Consider the following 25175-nt stretch of genomic DNA (forward strand, 5'->3'; position numbering starts at 1 on the left):
CGTGAAAGTAAAAAATTATTAAAACACACTTACGAACTCACACATACTTACCTACATCCCACGCCGAGAATCACGTCCACTTGTCCAGTAGAATCCCATAGTGGGACCTGTTAAAATGAGAGATTACTTACCTACATCCCACGCCGATAATCACGTCCACTTGTCCAGTAGAATCCAATAGGGGGACCTGTAGGGGAGAAAAAAGTAAAAAAAAAAAAAAACAAGAGAGGAGAGAGAGAGAGAGAGAGAATAAACATGTGAGAAAGGGCGGGGTGTACTAACCTCTCCGGCAGCGTTAACTGCCTTTCTTTGCGCTCCCCTGACATCTCCTCGGTAACCTGGCTCCTCCCCGTCCCAGCGCTTTTATTCGCTTCTTGTTGTTCACATGCACCACCTCCTCACCGCCGCAACCACTCAGGACTCAGCATTGCGGATGCCGCGCTGAGCCTTGGTATTCACTGGCGACGCATGTGCTCATATCACAGCATCTGGAGAGGTAGCTGTGACATGGAAACAACAGGAGCGAATAGCAGCGCCAGGACGGGGAGGAGCCAGGTTACCGAGATATCTGGGGAGAGTAGAGAAAGGCATTAAACGCTGCGGGGAAGGTTATTACATCCCACCCAAAAAAAGACACAGGGAATGGGAAAGAGATGAGAAAGAGAAGTGGGAGGAAGGAGTACAGACATGAGCTACTTAAGAACAAAGACAATAAAAATAAATTTACCATGGAGGGGGGGGAGACACAGTGTGTGAGAGTGTGAGAGTGAGAGAGAGAGAGAGAGATAGTGTGAGAGGGAGAGACGAACCTCGGATCAGGCGTGCAGCTTCCGGACTCCAGGGTGATTCCAGGTCCTCTCTTGCCGGCGGAAGCAGCAGGTGGCTTCTGTAATCTTCAGGCCGCTGCAGGAGAGACAACTACACGGGGAGGGAGGCGGAAGGCTCCGACCCTCCACCAGGTGTGGATCAGCAGCAAGCGGCCACCACACACTCCGGCGGGGTCACAGAGGTTAACGCACCGGCGGCGGCGCGATGACAGGACAGGAGGAGAGGGAGGTGAGTGACGCTGCAGCGTGTGGGTGATTGGACCAGCGGATCCAGCCCTGGATCCGCTGTTCAATCACATCAGGCCCTGTTGCAGAGGCACTTCTACTAGTGCCGCTGTATCATCGTTTTTTCAATGGGCTTTTGCAGCCCAGTCCTTGGCCCCGCCCCCCACTTTATGCCCATTAACACTGACAACGGGAGGCACTGCTAGCAGTGCCTCCTATACTAGTTTAATGTCTCAAAAGGATTAGAGTATTATAACAAAGATACATACAGTATGACACATAATATGTGTCATATGTATCTTTCTTGCATTATTTTCACCATACATGACAGGGGAGGCACTGCCTCCCCTGACTGCACGTCCCTGGGTTTTATGCTTGTTGCCACAGGTATCATGTGCTGGGTTTCAAGCTTGTTGCCAGGTGGTAATATTCGTAGCCAGAGGTTTCATGCACTGGGTGTCATGCTCGTTGCTAGGGGGTAATGCTTGTTGACAAGAATTTCATGAGCTGGGTGTTGTGCTTGTTGCTAGGGCTGTGCTCCCAGTGCCACATATGCCCCCAGTGCCAGATATTCCCCCACATTGCCAGGTACACATATGCCCCAGGTGCCAAATATGCCCCCCCCCCCCCCCAGTGCCAGGTACACATATACCCCCAGTGCCAAATATGCCCCCCTAGTGCCAGGTACACATATACCCCCCAGTGCCAAACATGCCCCCCAGTACCAAACATGCCCCCCCCCAGTGCCAAATATGCCCTCCCCCAGTGCTAAATATATGTCCATCCCCAGTGCTAAATATGCTCCCCCAGTGCCAGGTACACCCCCCCCCCAGTGCTAAATATGCGCCCTCAGTGCCTGGTACACCCCCCTCAATGCTAAATATGCCCATCCCCAGTGCTAAATATGCTCTCCCAGTGCCAGGTACACCCCCCCCCCCTTCCAGTGCTAAATATGCTCCCCCAGTGCCAGGTACACCCCCCCCCCCGTGCTAAATATGCTCCCCCAGTGCCAGGTACACCCCCCAGTGCTAAATATGCTCCCCCAGTGCCAGGTACACCCCCCCAGTGCTAAATATGCTCCCCCAGTGCCAGGTACACTCCGGCGGCAGCAGCGTGTCTGTTAAATGAAGTGCCGGGCACTTCATTTAACAGACACGCCACTGCCGCTGGAGACCCAGGAGGGACACACAGGAGAGGTGCGCGCTGTGCCCTCTGTGTCCCTCCTTCCCAGCAGAAATCAGTGGCAGCGCTAGGGCGCCCCACAGCCCTGCGCGCCCGCCAATTGCTCGCAGGAGCTGCGGGTCCCTAGTTACAGCACTGCATGCACTGGCTAAAAATGATACCCTAGACCCTTGAAATGTGGCAGAAGTAAGGGAGATTAGGGGACTAGCACATTTATTCTTTTCTTTTGCTGCTCTGGTTGGCTACACCACCTCAAAAGACTGTATGCAGCCCTTTCTTATGAGCCGCCTCTGCAGCTCATCTCCGCAGCTGGTCCCAGTCGTTACTAGGCACCCGGGACGTCACGTCACTCTGTCGCACTGCCCGATGATCCCACTGCCTGAGCGACCAGGACACTGGGCGGCTGCAGGGCACTTTGGGTCTGCCGGATCTTGACAGTCAAGGTCTGGCTGTACATGTTGCGCTCAGCTGCATTGGATCTGTGATTAGGAGGCTGGTCCTCTACGCTGCGGGTCCATTCTCCTTTTATAAATCATTCAGCCCTGCACTCCCATGCCGGTGATATATATCTTAGTGTTTTCTACCTGGTCTGTTCATTGACCTTTTGACCCTGTCGACCTAATGCATGTTTACCATTAGTGGTAGACCTATTGACTGTAGACCTTTTTAGTGTAGATCTATAATCTGTATACCCCATCTCTGCTGTTTATCAGATTCAAGCTGCATATACCTCTGCTTATACAGTGTATCCATCTCTGCTGTTTACCAACTACAAGCTATATGTATAACTTGCTGTTACAGTGTATCCATGTCAGCTGTATCACCATTTGTAAATAATCCTCATTCAGTATATATTATTGTTGGGATTCTGTGCTGTTGCAAATCTACAGACTTTGTTATATTGTGGCTACCATTGCTGTCTACTTCCATCACCTGCAAGTAATTTCACATCTAGTCCTGTCCTGCAATTAACCCAGTAGGTGCTGGCCTTAGTTCTCTATTTTTGCTCTGGTGTATTATTCTGCATCTACTCCAGCCTATACTACTGTGGTCACCTCTTGTATAAGCCACTACTGCCCTGAGCTTAAGTCCTGGTGGTATCCTAAGTACCGATGAGAGCATTTAACACGGGTGGTTGTTATAGGTGGAAGATATCATTAGTTGGCTCTAGGGGTCTTATATATAATACAGGGGTATTTTATAAAACCTTTCAGATTTCAAACTAAGAAAAACCCTAATGTTTGTGGGGGGCTAGGCAGTCCCCAAGCCTCATGCCATTCACTTGGTTCTATGTGGTTTTATACGAACTGTCAGATCTACAATAGTGTTTCACGTTTATCTAAATCTAAAAAATAAAATAAAACAAATTATGTTGGATAAAAACCACAGGCATCAGAAACCATGACCTGAATATACAGATTAAACTACAAAACTTTATTGCCTAACTAATGGTCCCAAGTGGCAAACTGTCAAGGTGACATATGTTCTGAGTCTGACAAGGTATTTGGAATCGGGACCACGCATTACCAAATGTCTAGTTTTGCCTATGCTTCTGGTGTAAAACAGGTGCATATACCTTTTTATCTCCTGGAGTAAAACAAGTGCATACCCTGCTATTTTCTCCTGAAGTAGACCTGTTCTCCAGGCATTTTTACACATGAGATTTAGACACAATTTCTATCAAAGCCAGCCTGCGCCCTACAGGGGCGATTGGCATTCCACACAACAGCAAAGCAAAACAGAAATGGAAGATTGTATGTAGGAGCTGTGCACCCCTATACTGCAAAATGTTGCCACAATCTCACTCACAGCTAACTACAATGCATGTGATTATACTATTATGCTACAGTGCCATAAAGACACCCAATTCTATGTAAACAACAATCAGATCTAAGCACAGAGAGATAATACTCAAACATAGCAGCATTTGTTACTCTTTAGTAATGGAATGTTTTACAGCACTCAATGAGTCCATTTTTGTTTTCAGCATACAACATGATTGGCCATTGCAGCACATTGTTTTCTGCAACAAAAGTACTCTTCATTTAGTTTCCATAGTGCCGTAACTAGACATTTTAGCGCTGTGTGCAAGAAACAGCATCGGCGACCCCCAGAGGCGTCATGAGGGGGGTGCGGGGGTGCGGCCCGCACCCAGGTGTCACCCTTCCATGGGGTGACACCAAATAGAGCAGTGCAGCACACTCACACCCGCACCCCCATCCCATCTACTGACCTGGGACACGTCCGCGGCGGCGGCGCAATCACCGCCCGCACCCCCGCCGACTGTATAGCTACTTTCAAAAGTAGCTATACACCGTGATCCGCCCTCACATCACCACCGCGGCTGGGTCCATCCAACGGCCACACAGCCAAAAGCAGCGGCTCTTCCTGCTTCAGCGCTGCGTGCTGGGAGCGCAGCGTCATAGCAGGAAGGAAGAGCCGCTGCTTCCTTCTGCTGCACTCTGCCCTGCTTTCCCTCTGCCGGCGCCTGGAATGGAGAGATAGAGGTTAGGAGTGTGGTTAACGCAGGCTGAGAGACAGAATTAAGGGGTGGGGGGGGGGGGGGGAGAATGCAGGCTGAGAGATAGAATGAAGGGGGGGGAGAATGGGGCTGAGAGACAGAATGAAGGGGGGGGGGGAGGGGGAGAATGAGGCTGAGAGACAGATTGAAGGGGTGGTAGGGGGAGAATGAGGCTGAGAGACAGAATGAAGGGGGGGAATGAGGCTGACAGACAGAATGAAGAGGGGGGAAGAATGAGGCTGAGAGACAGAATGAAGGGGGGGGGGGGGGTCACAGTCTGAGAGACAGAATGAAGGGGGGGAATGCTGAGAATAAGGGGGTGGGGTGGTAATTCAGTTTGAGAGACAGAATGAAGGGGGGGGGGAATGCAGGCTGAGAGACTGAATGAAGGGAGGGAGGGAATGCAGGCTGAGAGACAGAATGAAGGGGGGAGGGAATGCAGGCTGAGAGACAGAATGAAGGGGGGGGGGGGGCGCATGCTGAGAGAGAGAGACAGAATGAAGTGGAGGAGGCGCAGGCTGAGAGAGAAAGAATGAAGGGGGACATACATGCAGGCTGAGAGACAGAATAAAGGGGTGGGGTGGTAATGCAGGCTGAGAGACAGAATGAAGGGGGGGGGGGGGAATGCAGGCTGAGAGACTGAATGAAGGGGGGGGGGGAATGCAGGCTGAGAGACAGAATGAAGGGGGTAATGCAGGCTAAGAGACAGAATGAAGGGGGGACGGACGCAGTCTGAGAGACAGAAAGAAGGGGGGGGCGCAGTCTGAGAGACAGAATGAAGAGAAACACACGCAGGCTGAGAGACAGAATGAAGGGGTTGGAGACGCAGGCTGAGAAAAAGAATGATGGGGGGAACGCAGGTTGAGAGAGACAGAATGAAGGGAGGGGGGATTGCAGGATGAGAGACAGAATGAAGGGGGGGACATGCAGGCTGAGAGACAGAATGAAGGGACGGACGGATGCAGGCTGAGAGACACAGAATGAAGAGGGGGGGACGCAGGCTGAGAGACAGAATGGAGGGGGGAGACACAGGCTGAGAGAGACAGAATGAAGAGGGGGGGACGCAGGCTGAGAGACAGAATGAAGAGGGGCGGACGCAGACTCAGAGACACACAGAATGAAGGAGTGGAGGAATGAAGGCTGAGAGACACAGAATGAAGGAGGGAGGAACACAGGCTCAGAGAAACAAAATCAAGGAGGGGGGAATGCAGGCTGAGAGACACAGAATGAAGGAGTAGAGGAATGAAGGCTGAGAGACGCTGGGGGGAGATAATGGTGTGGCTGAGAGTATTGGTGGAGAAGACGATGTGGCTGAGAAATCCAGGGAGGAGATGATGGTGTTGCTAGGAGACGCAGGGGGAAGATAATGGTGTAGCTGAGAGACACAGGGTGTAGAAGGGGACACAGCTGGCATGAATCTGGCTGAACCTCTGTTGTATGACTATGACTTAAGTTATATTCCTACACAAACAGGCATCTTACGGACCATGTGATTTCCTAAAGACAATGGCTCTCATTCCGAGTTGATAGCTCGCTAGCTGCTTTTAGCAGCATTGCAAACGCTAAGCCGCCGCCCTCTGGGAGTGTATCTTAGCTTAGCAGAAGTGCGAACGAAAGGTTAGCAGTTCTGCTATTTAATATTTTCCTGCAGTTTCTGAGTAGCTCCAGACCTACTCCTAGATTGCGTTCACCTCAGTTAGTTTAGTTCCTGGTTTGACGTCACAAACACGCCCTGTGTTCGGCCAGCCATTCCCCCGTTTCTCCAGCCACTCCTGCGTTTTTGCCTGACACGCCTGCGTTTTTTAGCACACTCCCGGAAAACGCTCAGTTACCTCCCAGAAATGCCCCTTTCCTGTCAATCATTCACCGATCAGCAGTGCGACTGAAAAGCGCTGCTCTGACCTGTGTAAAATTGCTTTGTTTGTTGTAAAATTACTTTGCGTGTGCGCACTGCAGCCCATGCGCATGCGCAGAAATGCCAATTTTAGCCTAATCACTGTGCTGCGAAAAAAATGGCAGCGAGCGATCAACTCGGAATGACCACCAATGTCTGACCAGGGAGGATACATTTCTTCAGAGGGTCCCCATTCTTCAGAGAAACCACCATAAAGGTAAGATGCATATGGATTGGAATGTAAATTAATGTTCCCAGAGTGACGAGAAATAGGGGCGTGTCATGTCGACAAGCCCATTTTCACTGACCTCGCCCCTTTGTGGCACATGGACACACCCATTTTTTCAGCACGCGCCTATGGCACGCGCGCACAGTACCACTAAGACATTTTTTTCTACTTACACCACTGGGTGTTAGCAATGCTCCTGATACCTGTAGTTATTGCAGTAATGTTCAGGCCGCTAGCGGGTGCGTGCATATACACACACCTGTGACTATTAGCGTATCAATGGATTTTGGGCCTAATTCAGACCTGATCGCAAAAGGAAAATCTTTCTCTAATGGGCAAAACCATGCTGCACTGCAGGCGGGGCAGATATAACATCTGCAGAGAGCATTAGATTTGGGTGGGTTATATTGTTTCTGTGCAGGGTAAATACTGGCTGCTTTATTTTTACACTGCAGTTTAGGTTTCAGTTTGAACACACCCCACCCAAATCTAACTGTCTCTGCACATGTTATATCTGCCCCCCCCCCCCCCCCCCCTGCACATGTTATATCTGCCCCACATGCACTGAACATAGTTTTGCCTATTAGAGAAAAAATTTGCTGTTGCGATCAGGTCTAAATTAGGCCCTTTGCTAGCTGCGGGAGGCTAAGGCAGCAAGAGTTTTAGAGGACACATCTGTAAGTGCGAGTCTGCAAATGCATTTTTTTGTAATGAAACAGACGTCCGCATGAATGTACATACCTGAAGGTGGCCATACTTTAGAAAGATGAATCGCATGTGATCATCGCATGCGATTTCTCTTGAACTCCCCAGAAGCTCCCCAGCAGTCCTGGACTCACAATATCGTACAGAAATGCTCTAAAACTAGTACAAAAACATTACTAAGGGTTCCGTGTGTGTGTGTGATACGGAAGGAGGTCCATGGGGGTGACACCATGAGTTACCATACCGGGTGACACCAACCCTAGTGACGCCTCTGGCGACCCCCCTCCCCCATATATACAAAACTAGGCCAGTGCACATCGCAGGTGTGCATCAAAAATATAGAAGCGTGGCTTCATGGGGAAGGGGCGTGGCCACAAAATAATACAAATTCATATTCGCTGTACAGTAGTCTCCATTATTCAAATTACGCCACACAGTAGCACCACTTACACACATTACACCAGGTAGAACCCCTTTTACACATTACGGCAGGTAGAGTACCCTTTTACACGTTACAGCAGGTAGACCCCCTTTTTACACATTATGCTGGCAGAGACCCCCTTTTTACACATTAGGCTGGCAGAGACCCCTTTTTACACATTAGGCTGGCAGAGACCCCTTTTTACACTTTAGGCTGGCAGAGTCCCCCTTTTTTCACATTAGGCTGGCAGAGACCCCCTTTTTCACATTTGGCTGGCAGAGACCCCCTTTTTCACATTAGGCTGCAGAGACCCCCTTTTTTCACATTAGGCTGGCAGAGATGCCTTTTTACACATTAGGCTGCCAGAGACCCCCTTTTTACACTTTAGGCTGCCAGAGACCCCTTTCACACTTTAGGCTGGCAGAGACCCCTTTTTAAACTTTAGGCTGACAGAGACACCCTTTTTTCACATTAGGCTGGCAGAGACCCCCTTTTTACACATTAGGCTGGCAGAGACCCCATTTTTTACACTGTAGGCTGGCAGAGTCCCCCTTTTTTCACATTAGGCTGGCAGAGACCCCTTTTTTTCACAATAGGCTGGCAGAGACCCCCTTTTTTTACATTAGGCTGGCAGAGAGCCCTTTTTACAAAAAGAGAGAGAGAAAGAAAGAAAGAAAGAAAGAAAGAAAGAAAGAAAGAAAGAAAGAAAGAAAGAAGACACATACATCTGCACTCACCGGTCACTGGGAAAGGGGGTCAGCACTCTCCCTCCAGTGCTGAGGCTGGCCAAGTGCTGTGCTGCTGCCGGGATCGTGGACTGGCAGCTGGCAGGCTTTCTCCTCAGTGGCGGCGGGGGCTCAGGCAGGCTGCAGACGAGGCCCTGGCTGGTGCTTGTAGGCGGGTAGGCAGGTACACCACGTGTCGTAGCTCACACCACTGCGACTGCTCCCAGAATGTTGTGCGCGAAGACCTCACGCCCACACCGGCATTCTGGGAAGGTGGGACATTCTGGAAAGGGGTAACTAGACGCTACCGGGTGCATTGTGACTGGGAGTGTCGAGTGGGAGGCGGGGCAGCTCAGGCAGGCAAATGGACAGCACAGGAGCTGTCCTGCTTGCTTATTCCTCCATTCAGTGTAGTGGCTCCCAGCTGACCCCGAAGCACAGTGATGCGCTCCCTCCACAAGTGCGCTGTGTGCAAGGCACACTTCGCACACACCTAGTTACGGCTCTGAGTTTCCAAGTCAGGATTTTGTAAGCAGCATGTTTTTAACCAAACAGGAAAGGCAAGGAAACATATATCAGTGACCTTTACACTAAAGATAAGGCCTCTTACCTCTGCAAGCATGTCATGCAGCTCCCCTTCAGTTGGGCAACACCCTAACGACCGTATGATTGTTCCAATCTCCCTGTGAAATACAACAGTTGGGAATAAACATGAAAATTCTTTCAAAGAATCACAGAAATGAACATTGGGCATAATTCAGAGTTGATCGCAGCAGCAAATTTGTTAGCAGTTGGCAGGGCCGCCATCAGGGGGGTGCTGGGGGCACAGCTGTCCCGGGCCCAGCCTCTATGACAGAGAAAGGAGGGCCCGGGATGCTCATGCAGCCACCTGCCCGCCAGCCGCCGTACCTGCCGTTCCGCGGTCGTCCCCGCTGTTCCGCCGCTGTCCTCCGACCCTCCAGCAGCTCTACATTGAAAACTTCCCTCCCAAAATGGCCACCGCCACAGAGGAGACAGTTATTCAAGATACTAGAGGAGCCCTCTAGTATCTTGAATAACTGTCCTCTCTGTGGCGGGGGCCATTTTGGGAGGGACGTTTTCAATACAGCTGCAGGAGGACGGAGGAGAGCAGCAGAACAGCGGGGATGGAGGAGGGCAGGCAGAAGCAACAGCATCCCGGGTCCTACGGACAGTGCACATGTATGTATGCATGCATGTGTGTGTATATAATACACACACACACACACACACACACACACACACACACACACACACACACACGTGTTAACTGGTGCTATTCTACAGTGGGGGGGGGCACTGCCTATTTTGTCAGGCCCGGGCCCTGCAATTTCTGATGGCAGCCCTGCCTGTCACCCACTATCTCCCTGTGTGGCCATGCCCCTTTCTTGTCAGACCACACCCCTTTTTGCAGTAAGTGCCGCTGTCCCTATATAAAGCTTATTCCATCAAGGGCGCCAAACTCTCTATTCGCTATATTCTCTCTCTCTCTCTATCTCTACATGTCTGTCTATCTCTTTCCCACCTCATGCCTTCCTCTCACCCCACGTATCCCCCCATTTCTCCCTTAGCTTTGTGTGTATTCTCTCTCTCTCTCTCTCTCTCTCTATATATATATATATATATATATATATATATTCATATCTGGCCCTTCCCCCTCCTTCCTAGAAATCCATGGTTTGCCCCTGATTACTGTTTGAGGCGTAAAAGGGGCATTACAGTGTTTGGAGTAATGTGTAAGAATATTAGGGGTGATTCCGAGTTGATCGCAGCCAGCAACTTTTTGCTGCTGGTGCGATCAACTAATCCTCACCTATGGGGGAGTGTATTTTAGCTTAGCAACCTAGGAGTAAGGCTTGAGCTATTTACCCTGTGCAACGGATCCAGTGACGTTCCTCCCGGCTTTGACGTCAGACACCTGCCCTCCGTTTGCCTGGACACACCTGCATTCAGATGACCACTCCCCGAAAATGGCATCCAACGGTGAGTATCCTCCCCGGAATGCCTCTCCGCTGTCAATCTTCATGCGATTGGCGCTGCGTCCTCTTTTTCCGCTGTGCATGTTGTTGCCCGGCGGCGCATGTTGCTGGGCAACGACGTGCGTGTGCAATGTGCATGCCGCGCATGTGCAGTTCCGACCCGTTTGCCCTGCAGCGAAGAACCACTGCGTGCGAACGGGTCGGAATGACCGCCATTATTGTATGGTGCATAATGTGTAAGGGGCATTATGGTGTGTGGCATAATGTGTAAGAAGCAGGAAAAATGGCGTAATGATGTAAGTGGCATGAATCAGCAACGCAAATATAGTGCTATAGATTGTTTGAGGGAGGGGGCCCCAAACCAGTATCTTGCCTAGGGCCCCATAGGGTCTAAATCCACCTCTTCTCCAGACCGTATCATGTTTCCTTGCCCCAGGCCCTGTACTGTCTCCTCTCCCCCTTGCTCTCTTATATCTTCATGCCCCCTAGCACTCTCATGTTTCTTTACCTCCTAGCCCTATAATGTCTTCATGCCACAAGTTCTTCTAATGTCTCTTTGTATACTAGCCCTAACATGAATCCTTGCCACATGGCTCTCTCATCTATCTTTACTGAAGGCCTTCTCATGTCTCCTTACCCCAGACTTTATTTCTCCTTGCCCAGATGGAAGGGGTGAAGCTATGCTTTCTGTCACTCAGGACAAAGACGCATCTCGGCGTCCCACCCTTGTCCCATTAGCTAGTCACCCTCTACCTATATGACTACCATATAATACAGACAGCATCAGTGACTAACCACCATATAATACAGACAGTAATAGTGACCACCATATAATATAAACAGCATTAGTGACTGCCAAATAATATACAGTGCATCCGGAAAGTATTCACAGCGCTTCACTTTTCTAACATTTTACAGCCTTATTCCAAAATTGAATAAATTCATAATGTCCGACATTTATTAGCCATAATATAATAAAATAATTACATTGAAGTACATTAAATTACTAATTACATTCCTCAGTCTCATAAAAAACTTTAATCCTAATTAACCCCAGTAAATCATTACCCACTCCTAATTGTTAGTTTTACCTTCCATAATCTATATAAACTATACCCAACCTCCCCTTCCCACCCATATACCCTATTTGTTCTAGATCTAAACTGACCGTTTCCTGTTGCAGCCACTGTGAGCAGGAAGCATCATCAAGATGCTGCCTGTCAGGCAGGTCCCGTAGGGGTTGCTGCTGTCAGTGAGGAGGGGGCAAGCCCATGCACAGACATGGGCTGTACAGTCTAGTGCTAATGAGCACAGCCATGGTTCCCGGCATCACAGCTGTGCAGGCTGAAATTCAACATCCAAACCCCAACAGGCACCTCCCTCCCTCTGTTACCTGGAGCACGTGCCCCATTTGCCCCATTCTAGTGTCTTCAATTCCAGGTGCTCTCATGTCTCTTTGCCACTTGCCCTCTCATGTCTTCTTATCATCTCATTGCCACTCTTCATGATTCACTGCTGTCCTCCTACATTCAACCCTATGCCCCTGACCCCTAACTTCACAATTATGAATAGTTTATTTTCTGAATACACTGGTGTTTGGTATTCGGTCTATTGATCTACACTAAAAAGGTCTACAGTCAATCGGTCGACCACTAATGGTAGATATGCAAAAGATTGATAAGGTCAAAAAGTCGACATAACAATGGTCGACATGGGGGTTTTATTTCAATTTTTTTCTTCAATTTTTCCAACATTTTCATACTTTACCATCCACGTAGAATAGTAACCTTGCCCATGTGAGGGGACGTGGTACACTAATGGGGCTTGTTTGTGGCAGAAAAGTGACAAAACACAAAACACCCCCCCCCCCCAAAAAAAAAAGTGTCTACCTTTTTTGTTGACCATTTCCATGTTGACCTTTTGACCCTGTCGACCTTTTCTGCTGTCTATTCTGTGACAAGCTTTTGACCTTGTCGACCTTCTGACCCTGTCAAGCTAATGCATGTCTACCATTAGTGGTAGACCTATTGACTGTAGACCTTTGTAGTGTAGATCTAATAATCCACGTCCCTGGTGTTTATCTTAAACTGGGTACACATTAGACGACCAGCAAATGATGCAATGTCATCAACGATTTCCCTCTAACTCCTGGACAAACAACGTGTGTACACACTGTACAATCTTGCAAAAGATATCGTCAGTGGTTACATCAAGCAGTATGCCGTCGTTGACGACATTGTCAGATTTTGCTGCATACAGGTACGAACAGAAGACATCGCTGACGACCAAGAGAGCACGACAGTAGTCCATATACACTGGAAGATTTGAACGATTTGTTGTTCCGATCCATCGGAATCGACCAAATCGTTTAAAAAAAAAGTCTAATGTGTACACAGCTTTAGACATGATCAAATTCTATTACTACTCATTCTACGTATGATGCAATTTCCTTTATAGTATCATACAATTTTTAGGCAACATATATCCTGAGGTGTATTATTGTATTTTCAGATTTTTCTGATTAACAAGACTCCAATGTGCCCCAAAGTTTTAGGGACTGTGCAGGTGGTCACTAATTAAATACAGGTGAAACTCAGAAAATTAGAATATCGTGCAAAAGTTCATTTATTTCAGTAATTCAACTTAAAAGGTGAAACTAATATATTATATAGACTCATTACATTTAAAGTGAGATATTTCAAGCCTTTATTTGTTATAATTTTGATGATTTGTGGCCTACAAAATCTCCGAAAATTTGAATATACATAAAATTAATAAAAAAAGGATTTTAAATACAGAAATGTCAGCCCTCTGAAAAGTATAATCATGCATATGTACTCAGTACCTAGTTTGGGCCCCTTCTGCATGAAATACTGCCTCAATGCGGCGTGGCATGGATTCTATCAGCTTGTGGCACTGCTGAGGTGTTATGGAAGGCCAGGGTGCTTCAATAGCGGCATTCAGCTCTTCTGCATTGCTCAGTCTCATGTCTCTCATCTTTCTCTTAGTAATGCCCCATAGATTCTCTATGGGGTTCAGGTCAGGTGAGTTTGCTGGCCAATCCAGCACAGTAATCCCATGGTCATTGAACCAAGTTTGCTACTTTTGGCAGTGTGGGCAGGTGCCAAGTCCTGCTGGAAAATGAAGTCAGCATCTCCATAAAGCTTGTCTGCTGAAGGAAGCATGAAGTGCTGTAAAATGTTCTGGTAGACGGCTGCGTTGACTATGGACTTAATAAAGCACAGTGGACCAACACAACAGATGATATGGCTCCCCAAATCAACACAGACTGTGAAAACTTCACACTGGACTTCAAGCATCTTGGATTGTGGGCCTCTCCATTGTTCCTCCATACTCCTGGACCTTGGTATCCAAGTGAGATGCAAAATTTGCTCTCATCGGAAAGGAGGACTTTGGACCACTGAGCAACAGACCAGTTCTTTTTTTCTTCAGCCCAGGTCCAGGATCCGCCTGTTTGTGGTGGCTCTTGATGCACTAACTCCAGCCTCAGTCCACTCCTTGTGAAGCTCCCCCACACTTTTGAATGGCCTTTTCCTGACAATCCTCTCCAGGCTGAAGTCATCCCTGCTGCTTGTGCACCTTTTTCTTCCACACTTTTCACTTCCACTTAACTTTCTATTAATGTGCTTTGATACAACACTTTGAGAACATCCAGCTTCTTTTGCAATTTCCTTTTGGGGCTTTCCCTCCTTGTGGAGGGTGTCAATGATGGTTTTCTGCACAACTGTCAGGTCAGCAGTCTTCCCCATGATTGTGAATTGTACTGAACCAGACTGAGAGACCATTTAAAGGCTCAGGAACCCTTTGCAGGAAGTTTGGATTAATTAGCGGATTAGAGTGTGACACTTTGAGCCCACAATATTCTAATTTTCTGGATTTTGGATTTGGGGTTTTCTTATATTGTAAAGCACAATCATCAAAATTATAACAAACAAATAAAGGCTTGAAATATCTCACTTTGCATGTAATGAGTCTATGTAATATATTAGTTTCACCTTTTAAGCTGAATTACTGAAATAAATGAACTTTTTCACGATATTCTAATTTTCTGAGTTTCACCTGTATATTACTTGGAATTTTCTCTGATTTCTAAGTATCATCTGAATGTATGTAAGTTTTTCGATTTTATTTATCAGGGTAATTTTTTCGCTAAATTTTACTTGTCTGGATTTTTTCCAACTTCTATTGAAAATGAATGGGAACCTTATGCATCATTGTTTTTTCGTGTAAATTGTCTGAAACTTTTCATAACTATTTTTCGCCAGCTTTTACTGGCGAGTTTTGCAAAAGGCAAATGATTGTTCTTGTAGTTACACCTGTAAATTGTGTTTTTTTTCTAAAAGTATATGCTTAAATTAATATTTTTTTAAATTATATATATATATATATATATATATATATATATATATATATATATATGTTAAACTAGTTTAAAACTGCTGTACTTAATTTACTATGGGCTGCATTCAAATGATATATCACACCCAATTTCCCTTCTAAAGTGATCCCCGTTATTGCGCATATTGCACCCACAGTAATCAGGTTTAGCTGTGTAAAGGGTGGGGCGCCCTCGCTACCCCAGGGGTAGCGAGCTAAAATAATGATACCACGCTTATCAGCAGAAACAGAACAGGTGTAAAAGGGGGTGAAAAGAATTGAATACCGCCTTATATGTATACTTGTAAAATTATATTTATATAAAAATTTCTCTCATATATGTATTATAAGGGCACGGTCGTGCCCTTATATTAAGGCTGAATCGAACAAACGGAATTCTCCCATAGGGAACTTCTGAGATGGGGGCATGGTGTTTGAGGGGCTACACCTCAAAAGTGATTAGACGTACTGAGCTGAAATTTGTCATGGATGCGTAGAATCGTCACCCGGTGCTGCATGCCAAATTTCAGGGTAAAATTATAAAAAATGAGGAATTGGGAGTAACCTAAAGTTCCAACTGTCAGTTTTTTTCTGCCACTCCCTCTGTGGCTTTTTGACATGGTTTTCCTATAGAGTGAATGAGGAGATTTTTGGGAAGGCATAACTCAGGATAGTGGACGAATTAAGACTTGGGGTTTGTTTTATTAGATAGAGTATGTCCCTGTGTAGTGCCTTTTGGGGTTGTGGTTTTTCAGAAAGTTATAGTTTTTTTTTAATTAAGTAAAATATGCCCCATTATAGAGATAGGGCTTTTCAATTTGTTGCGGCTGCTCAGTGGCCGCCAGCAGGGGGTGTACAGTGGCAGCTTCACTTGGGTGTACTAACATGGACGACTTTTTCCTCGCCTCCGGTTTCTGTTGGTAAACTGGAGGTGAACGGCCTACACTTGGGTGATACAGTGGGGTAAGGGGGTGTTTTGGGGTTACTGGGGGCATAGTGTGACAATAATAGGCCCTGGCACGGCTCACGTTAGTTTTATTGTTCCGTGGTGTAGGAGCGGTGGCAGGGCCGGCTCCTACACCACGTGATCACAGCACAGTCAGCCAGGGGCGGGAAGTTCAAAAGTGCTTAGCACTGTGCAGTATTTACCCAGTCATCATAGACGCAGCCTCGCACTGCAGCCAGACTCTGGGTCCCCATCCTCCTCCTCCTCTACAGGTTCACACGCAGCAAGAGCACTCCGATCCCCCCTCCAACCCACCTCTCTGCTCTCCGAATTCTCTGCCTCTCCATGCTCCAAACCCCCCCCCGTGTCTCTCTCCGTCTGCAGGAATAGGCCCCGCCCCCTTCTTCATTACTTTCTTAGGAAAGGGAGGAGGAGCCGAGGAGGAAGGTGTACTCGGGGAGGCCGGGAGCTGCGGCGGTGTAGAGGGGCTGATGAAACACTTTGGCCACTCCCCATCCAGCGGACCTTGGAAACAGCACCTTATAGGGGGAGAAGACCCGGACACCTGCATTCTACCACCCCCTTCCCCCGCTGCTTCAATGAAGACAGCTCTGCCAGGCCAGTCACAGTGGCGTGGAGAAGAGAGGGGGGAGGCGCACTCACAGATCTCATCTAGCACACAGCGGCAGAGGTGTCTGGGTAAGAAAACAGTGGCATGTGATCAACGTCTGGATGTGCCCAGCACAAGGCTGACTGGCAATTACTTGCCACTCAGCAGCACTGCTCAATTCCCTGTTCCGCACCTCTTCCCAGCACCTTCCCCCTGTTATGTGTTGTGTCCACTAGTGTGACCTGCTGGCACTCCAACTCTCATGTCGTGTGAGCTGTTTTACTTAGCCTCCAGCTCACCAACCCCCCCCCCACGTAATGTGCACCTATAGCCAGACTCCAAATTCCCCTCCCTGCTGTGTGTCCGGCCAACCCCCCTCCTCCTCCCTGCTGTGTGTCCGGCCACACCCCCCTCCCCCTCCCTCCTCCCTGCTGTGTGTCCAGCAACCCTCCTCCTCCCAGCTGTGTGTCCGGCCGCCCCCCCCCCCTTCCCTCCCAGCTGTGTGTCCGGCCGCCCCCCCCCTTCCCTCCCAGCTGTGTGTCCGGCCGCCACCCCCCCTTCCCTCCCTGCTGTGTGTCCGGCCGCCCCCCCCCTTCCCTCCCAGCTGTGTGTCCGGCCGCCCCCCCCTTCCCTCCCAGCTGTGTGTCCGGCCGCCACCCCCCCTTCCCTCCCTGCTGTGTGTCCGGCCGCCCTCCCCCCTTCCCTCCCTGCTGTGTGTCCGGCCTCCCGCCCCCCCTCCCTGCTGTGTGTCCGGCCACCCCCCAGACACGCAGTGCCTGACACACACAGACATGCAGCGCCTGACACACACGCACACACGCAGCACCTGACACACACACACAGACGCAGCACCTGACACTCACACGGACCTGACACACATGCACACACTCACACGTACCACCTGACACACACAGACACGCAGCGCCTGACACACACAGACACGCAGCGCCTGACACACACAGACACGCAGCGCCTGACACACACAGACACGCAGCGCCTGACACACACAGACACGCAGCGCCTGACACACACAGACACGCAGCGCCTGACACACACAGACACGCAGCGCCTGACACACGCAGCGCCTGACACACGCACACGCAGCGCCTGACACACACGCACAGGCAGCACCTGACACTCACGCACAGGCAGCACCTGACACTCACGCACAATCAGCACCTGACACACACGCACAATCAGCACCTGACACACACGCACACTCAGCACCTGACACACACGCACACTCAGCACCTGACACACACGCACACGCAGCACCTGACACACACGCACACGCAGCACCTGACACCCACGCACACGCAGCACCTGACACCCACGCACACGCAGCACCTGACACTCACACGCACCTGACACACACACTCGCACCTGACACACGCACTCACACGCAGCACCTGACATACTCACACGCAGCACCTTACACACACGCAGACATGCAGCACCTGACACACACACACGCAGCACCTGACACACACGCACAGGCAGCACCTGACACACACGCACAGGCAGCACCTGACACACATGCACACTCACCACCTGACACACACGCACACTCAGCACCTGACACACACGCACACGCAGCACCTGACACCCACGCACACGCAGCACCTGACACACGCACACGCAGCACCTGACACTCACACGCACCTGACACACACACTCACGCACCTGACACACGCACTCACACGCAGCACCTGACATACTCACACGCAGCACCTGACACACATGCAGACACGCAGCACCTGACACACACACACACGCAGCACCTGACACGCAGCACCTGACACACACGCAGACACGCAGCACCTGACACACACACACGCAGACACGCAGCACCTGACACACACACACACACACAAACACGCAGCACCTGACACACACACACACACACGCAGACACGCAGCACCTGACACACACACACACGCAGACACGCAGCACCTGACACACGCAGGCAGCACCTGACACACACATGCAGCACCTGACACACACACACAGCACCTGACACACACACACACACACATACGCAGCACCTGACACACAGACATGCAGCACCTGACACACACATGCAGACATGCAGCGCCTGACACACAGACGCAGACATGCAGCACCTGACACACACATGCAGCACCTGACAGACACACACACGCACCCACACACACAGACATGCAGCACCTGACACACCCACACACACAGATATGCAGCACCTGACACACCCACACACACAGATATGCAGCACCTGACACACCCACACACATACAGACATGCAGCACCTGACACACCCACACACACAGATATGCAGCACCTGACACACCCACACACATACAGACATGCAGCACCTGACACACCCACACACACAGATATGCAGCACCTGACACACCCACACAGATACAGACATGCAGCACCTGACACACCCACACACACAGATATGCAGCACCTGACACACCCACACACATACAGACATGCAGCAAAGCACCTGACACACACACACAAAGGCAGCACCTGTCACACATATATACATGTAGCATTTAACGCACACACGCACAGCACCTGACACACAATCATATACACTCAGAGCACCTAACACACACATACACTCGCAGCACCTCACACACACTCGTATACACATGCAGCACCTGACACTCACACATATATACACATGCAGCACCTGCCACTCCCACATACATGAACAGCACCTGACACACACATATACACATGCAGCACCTGACACACATACGCGCGCAGCACCTGACAGTCACACACATACAGATGCGACACCTGACACAAACACATACGCGCTCAACAACTGACACCCACGTGGCAGCTGACGCATACAAATGCAGCACCTGAGATACACACATATACACGTGCAGCACCTGAGATACACACATATACACGTGCAGCACCTGAGACACACACATACACTTACAGCACCTAACATACACACACACACATGTATGTACACACGCGGCTCCAGGCACACACATACGTACGTACACACGCGGCACTTGACACACACACACACACACACACGTACACGCGCGGCACTTGACACACACACACACACGTACACGCGCGGCACCTGACACGTACGTACGTACACGTGTGGAACCTGACACACACATACGTATGCACACGCGTGGCTCCTGACACACACACACACACACACACACACGCGCGCGTGGCTCCTGACACACACACATGTACGTACACGCGCGGCTCCTGACACACACACACACACATATGTACGTATACGCGCGGCACCTGACACCTACACGTATGTACGTATACGACCGGCTCCTGACACACACGCATGTACACGCGCGGCTCCTGGCACACACACACACACACACACACGGCACCTGACACATACACGCGTGTACGTACAAGCATGCACAGCACCTGACATACACACATGTAGGTATGCGCCACCTGACACACACACACGTACACGCACGACACCTGACACACACGTACGTGCACGCACGGCATTGACACACACGTACATACTAGTGTTGAGTGGGTTCGGTTCGTCGGAATCCGAACCCCCCGAACTTCACCCATTTTACACGGGTCCGAGGCAGGTTTGAACCTCCCCGCCTTGCTCGGCTAACCCGAAAGCGGCCGAACGTCATCATCCCGCTGTCGGATTCTCGCGAGATTCGGATGTCTGCATTCGTGGAAAGGGGTCCCATGTGTAAACATGGGACCCCTTTCAGTCCGTCTGGTCCGGGTGTTCGGTTTGTTGTTTTGCCAAGTACGAGGATTTAATCTGGAACCTGGATCAGGTGAGTATAATTATCTTTTATTTTCAGGTACCCGTGGATTCTACTTGGAGAAGAGGACCGACTGCTTCGTGTCAACATAGGTAAGTATGTGTGTGTCGGCAGGTGTGAAATAAAGTTATACTTTCACGGTGTCTGTGTCCTGTTTTTATTTGGGTATTTTTTTTCCAGTAGAACTACAGGTACCAGCGGGCCCGTTTTTCTCCCGCATGCTGGTACTTGTGGTTCTCCAAGTACCAACTTGCGGGGGAGGCTTGCTGGGACTTGTAGTACTACTGGAAAAAACAATATTCTTTCAATTTTCTCAAGGCTATCAGCCTCCCATCCGCAGCCCTTGGATGGGGGGGACAGCCTCGGGCTTCACCCCTGGCCCTTGGGTGGCTGGGGGGGGGACCCCTTGATTGAAGGGGTCCCCACTCCCCTAGGGTACCCCGGCCAGGGGTGACTAGTTGGATGTTTAATGCCACGGCCGCAGGGCACTGTATAAAAGTGACCCCCGGCTGTGGCATTATCTGTCCAGCTAGTGGAGCCCGATGCTGGTGTAAAAAATACGGGGGACCCCTACTCTTTTTGTCCCCCGTATTTTTTGCACCAGCACCAGGCGCAGAGCCCGGTGCTGGTTTTAAAAATACAGGGGATCCCCTGTCCGTTTTTCCCCCGAATTTTTAGAACCAGGACTGGCTCGAAGAGCCCGAGGCTGGTTATGCTTTGGAGGGGGGACCCCACGCCATTTTTTTTCCGGGTTTTTCACATTCCTTTTATAAATAAATAAATAATCTTTTCAAAAATATATAAATAATACTTGTGCCTCCAAAAAAGACAAACCAAGTACCTAATCCAGGCATTCCCAACCGCGGTCCTCAAGGCACACCAACACTGCAGGTTTTAGTGATATCCAGGCTTCAGCACAGATGGTTAAATCAAAATAACTGAGCTACTAATTAAGTCACCTGTGCTGGAACCTGGATATCACTAAAACCTGCACTGTTATAGGCCCTACACACTTGGCGATATTTTGAAAGATATGAACGATCTCGTTCATAAATGAACGAGAACTCGTTCATATCTTTCAGTGTGGAGACTTAAGCGATGAACGATGCGCGTCCCCGCGCTCGTTCATCGCTGGTCTCCTGTCGGCTGTGCATGCAGGCCAATATGGACGATCTCGTCCATATTTGCCTGCACTTCAATGCAGCCGGGTGACGGGGGGAGTGAAGAAACTTCACTCCCCCCATCACTGCCCCCCCGCCGCCGGGTTGCTCGTCGGCCGTATCGGCCGTCGGGCACCTCGGCGGCACATCGCCAAATGAGTAGGGCCCTTTAGTGTGCCTTGAGGGCCGCGGTTTGGAATGACTGACCTAATCCCTTCTAATATAAATAGATATGCTATTACCAAAAAAAAAAAAAAAACAGCAAAAAAAACATGTTTTTACATTTTTTAGTAGATTCCGCCAGCTAAGTGTGGCGGATTGAAAATGACGAATTTACTGTTTAAAAGCACTGTTGTTGAATTTACAAACTTCAATGGAATATACTTTTGTCGAATTGCCGCATTTGTACCATTGCAGAAAAGTCAAATTTGTCAAATGTCGAATTTTAAAAAGTAGAATTTTGAAAGCCTGTAAGAATAGGCCCGGCCCCCTTCTTCACATCAGCCGTCCCCTTCTACCCCTGTACCTTGCTCTCTCCTGTCTGTGCTCTCTCCCATCTGTAGGACTAGGCCCCGCCCCCTTCTTACCCTCCAGTGCCTGCTCTCTCCTGACAAGTGGACCAGGCCTGCCCCCTACACGCTGCTGGTGTCTTCATTGTTACTTGGTCTGGAGCTCCGTTGGGGAGAGAACTCACGTGAGCTCATTAAGAATGAGGAACTGGGATGTTTTAATTTTATTGTGAGTAGTGTAGTGTAGTGTGGTGATGTAGTATGTTGTATGGGGGGTATAGTGTAATTATGAAGTGCAGCATATGAGAGGGCTATAGCATAGTGATGTAGTGTGGCATATGGTGGGTGGTAGTGCATAGGCGTGCGTACAGGGGGTGCCTGGTGCGCACAGGCACTCCCTAATGTCCAGCACCGCTGCACGCCACGCTTGCTGTAGCACAGTGATCGCTGAGTGTGTGATCGGTGGAGCCTAGCCTGCAGCTCATTTCCGTACCTCCCACCACCGCTGCGCCCGCCCCCCCCTCTGCCTGCTGCTAATACTATGCTGAGTGCATTCATCGGCGGCCTCACTGGGAGGACTGGCGTCACCTTGCAATGTGACGTGGTGATGTCCGCCCATGCTCTCCTCCCGCCCATCTGTGCTTTCCTCCCGCTGCAGTCTCTCAGTCCTAGTGTTCCGTGGCCACCACACCACTGGCAGTGTTCCTCTAGGGGGGACTGGGAGCCGCCGGCAGACACATTCTGCTGAGACTTACTTGTCAGTGCGGGTTCCGGATGGCAGGCGGCGGGTGAGAGGGCAGACGGGGAGCAGGTGTCACAAGGAGTGTGTGGGTAACTAATTCACAATACTTCCGCTCAACGTGGCACTGCTGGTCCTTCATCTCCCATGTCTTTTCACCAGGTGGCGGGCGGCCCGGAAATTAAGTGATGTGTTGTGCAGCAGTCAGTGTGAAGTGACTGTGAGTAACACTGGTGGTGCTGATGATGCTGCTGCAGAATCGGGAAGCAATTAATTCATAAATATAATGTACTCTATCAGTGTATTATACATACATAAACATGTACATACGTGTATTTGTGTATACATGTATATGCATGTATATACATGAGTGTGTGTGTGTGTGTGTGTGTATATATATATATATATATATATATATATATAAAAATAAGACTTGGGGTTTGTTTTATTAGATAGAGCATGTCCCAGTGAAGTGCCTTTTGGGGTTGTGGTTTTTCAGAAAGTTACAGTTTTTTTTTTAATGAAGAGAAATATGCCCCATTATAGAGATAGGGCATTTCAATTTGTTGCGCCTGTGCAGTGCCCGCAGCAGGGGGGGTACTAGAGTGCCTTCACTTGAGAGCCGCAATATGGCCGCCTTCTCCCCGGTTATTCTGTAAATAGGAAAATAACCTCACAGGTTCACATAGGGCAGAGTTGCCACTACTAGTGCAGGGCTGTAACGTACAGTACTAAGGAAAAGCCATATACTAAAGCGGCACGGTGACCTCACCCCTCTCAGAGACACCAGGGCGCAGCACACTGTATGGGGTACACTTGGTACACACACCTGTTAGCTCAGGGCAGCACTATAGGACCCTCCTGTAATGCTGTGCTGGCGGCGTGTAGTGATCAGGGCACTGGGAGACTGGCTGGCTGGTCTCCGTCTCTGCTGCCTATAGAACTTCCACCTCTGTTATATATCAGGGCTGCTCTCCTGTGTGTTCTCTTCCTCTCCTACCCCACACTGGAACTGGCCGCCCAGAGAACGAGAGGGCAGCGGCTGACATCAGAGAGGGTGCAGCAATCTGTGTGGGCAGAGCCCCTCACAGCAAGGTGTCCTTATGCTGTGCCCCGTGTAATCACTGTGATCCATACAGACTCTCACCCTGGTATGCTCTCTATTTATTATTTATTTTTTTACTCTGTGACATGCTCGACGGAAGGGAGCAGGCACCCCACCATCACTGCCGAGCCGGTCAGTGTTCCGGCGGCAATGAGCAGTAGGCAGCCACCAGCAACAACAGTCAGGAAGCTGTTACTCTCGGCAGCAGTAGCATCAAGCTGCAAATCAGCCAGCGGCACGATGATCCGGGAGACAGTGGCAGCACAGGGAAGCAGTACCCCCTCCAATCACTGCACCAACCAGGAGACTGAGGCAGCAACCCGTCCCCAGCAGCAGCAGCACCCTGATGATAGGTAAGATGCATTTTGGTGTCACAAGAAGGTAGCCGGAGTAGTGGCTGGCTGTGGTCACACCCCGGGGAAAAGTGATAGTGATTTCAGTGTTCCCTTGCGCGGGGATTGGATGTGTAGATGTATGGAGGCTATGTATGTATAGATGTGAGCGGAAGTGGTTGGATGTATGAGAGCGGCAGTGTGCGGTTGTATGAGAGCGGCAGTGTGCGGTTGTATGAGAGCGGCAGTGTGCGGTTGTATGAGAGCGGCAGTGTGCGGATGTATGAGAGCGGCAGTGTGCGGATGTATGAGAGCGGCAGTGTGCGGCTGTATGAGTGCGGCAGTGTGCGGCTGTATGAGTGCGGCAGTGTGCGGATGTATGAGTGCGGCAGTGTGCGGATGTATGAGTGCGGCAGTGTGCGGATGTATGAGAGTGGCAGTGTGCGGATGTATGAGAGTGGCAGTGTGTGGATGTATGAGAGCGGCAGTGTATGGCTGTATAACTGCGTTGGTGTGTGGATGTATGAGTGCGGTGGTGTGTGGATGTAAGAGTGGCAGTGTGTGGATGTATGAGAGCGGCAGTGTGTGGATGTATGAGAGCGGAGTTGTACGGATGTATGAGAGCGGGGTTGTACGGATGTATGAGAGCGGCAGTGTATGGATGTATGAGAGCAGCAGTGTACAGTTGTGTGAGAGCGGCAGTGTGCGGATGTATGAGAGCGGCAGTGTATGGATGGCAGCGTCATAGGGAGGGATGTCGGAATGCTGTTATAGGGTTCCTAATACAAAATGGAATCCGTATAGTGGGCGGGGCTGGCACCATGGCACCACGTTGGGCTTGATGGGCAGGTAGTGCGGCAAG

At 49.9% G+C, this 25175-nt stretch overlaps 1 protein-coding gene across 4 annotated transcripts in view; it reads right to left on the reverse strand.

The window, feature by feature from the left end:
* The window catches only part of EFCAB2 (EF-hand calcium binding domain 2), a 212103-nt gene that overhangs the window by 44016 nt on the left and 142912 nt on the right, over nt 1-25175 (reverse strand). For all 4 annotated transcript variants that reach the window (XM_063919764.1, XM_063919766.1, XM_063919767.1 and 1 more), the window contains one exon: nt 9340-9412. In XM_063919764.1, the coding sequence (XP_063775834.1) occupies nt 9340-9412 (73 nt within the window). The remainder of the gene's footprint in view (nt 1-9339; nt 9413-25175) is intronic.

This window comes from Pseudophryne corroboree, chromosome 4, assembly GCF_028390025.1.
Source record: "Pseudophryne corroboree isolate aPseCor3 chromosome 4, aPseCor3.hap2, whole genome shotgun sequence".
NCBI lineage: Eukaryota > Metazoa > Chordata > Amphibia > Anura > Myobatrachidae > Pseudophryne > Pseudophryne corroboree.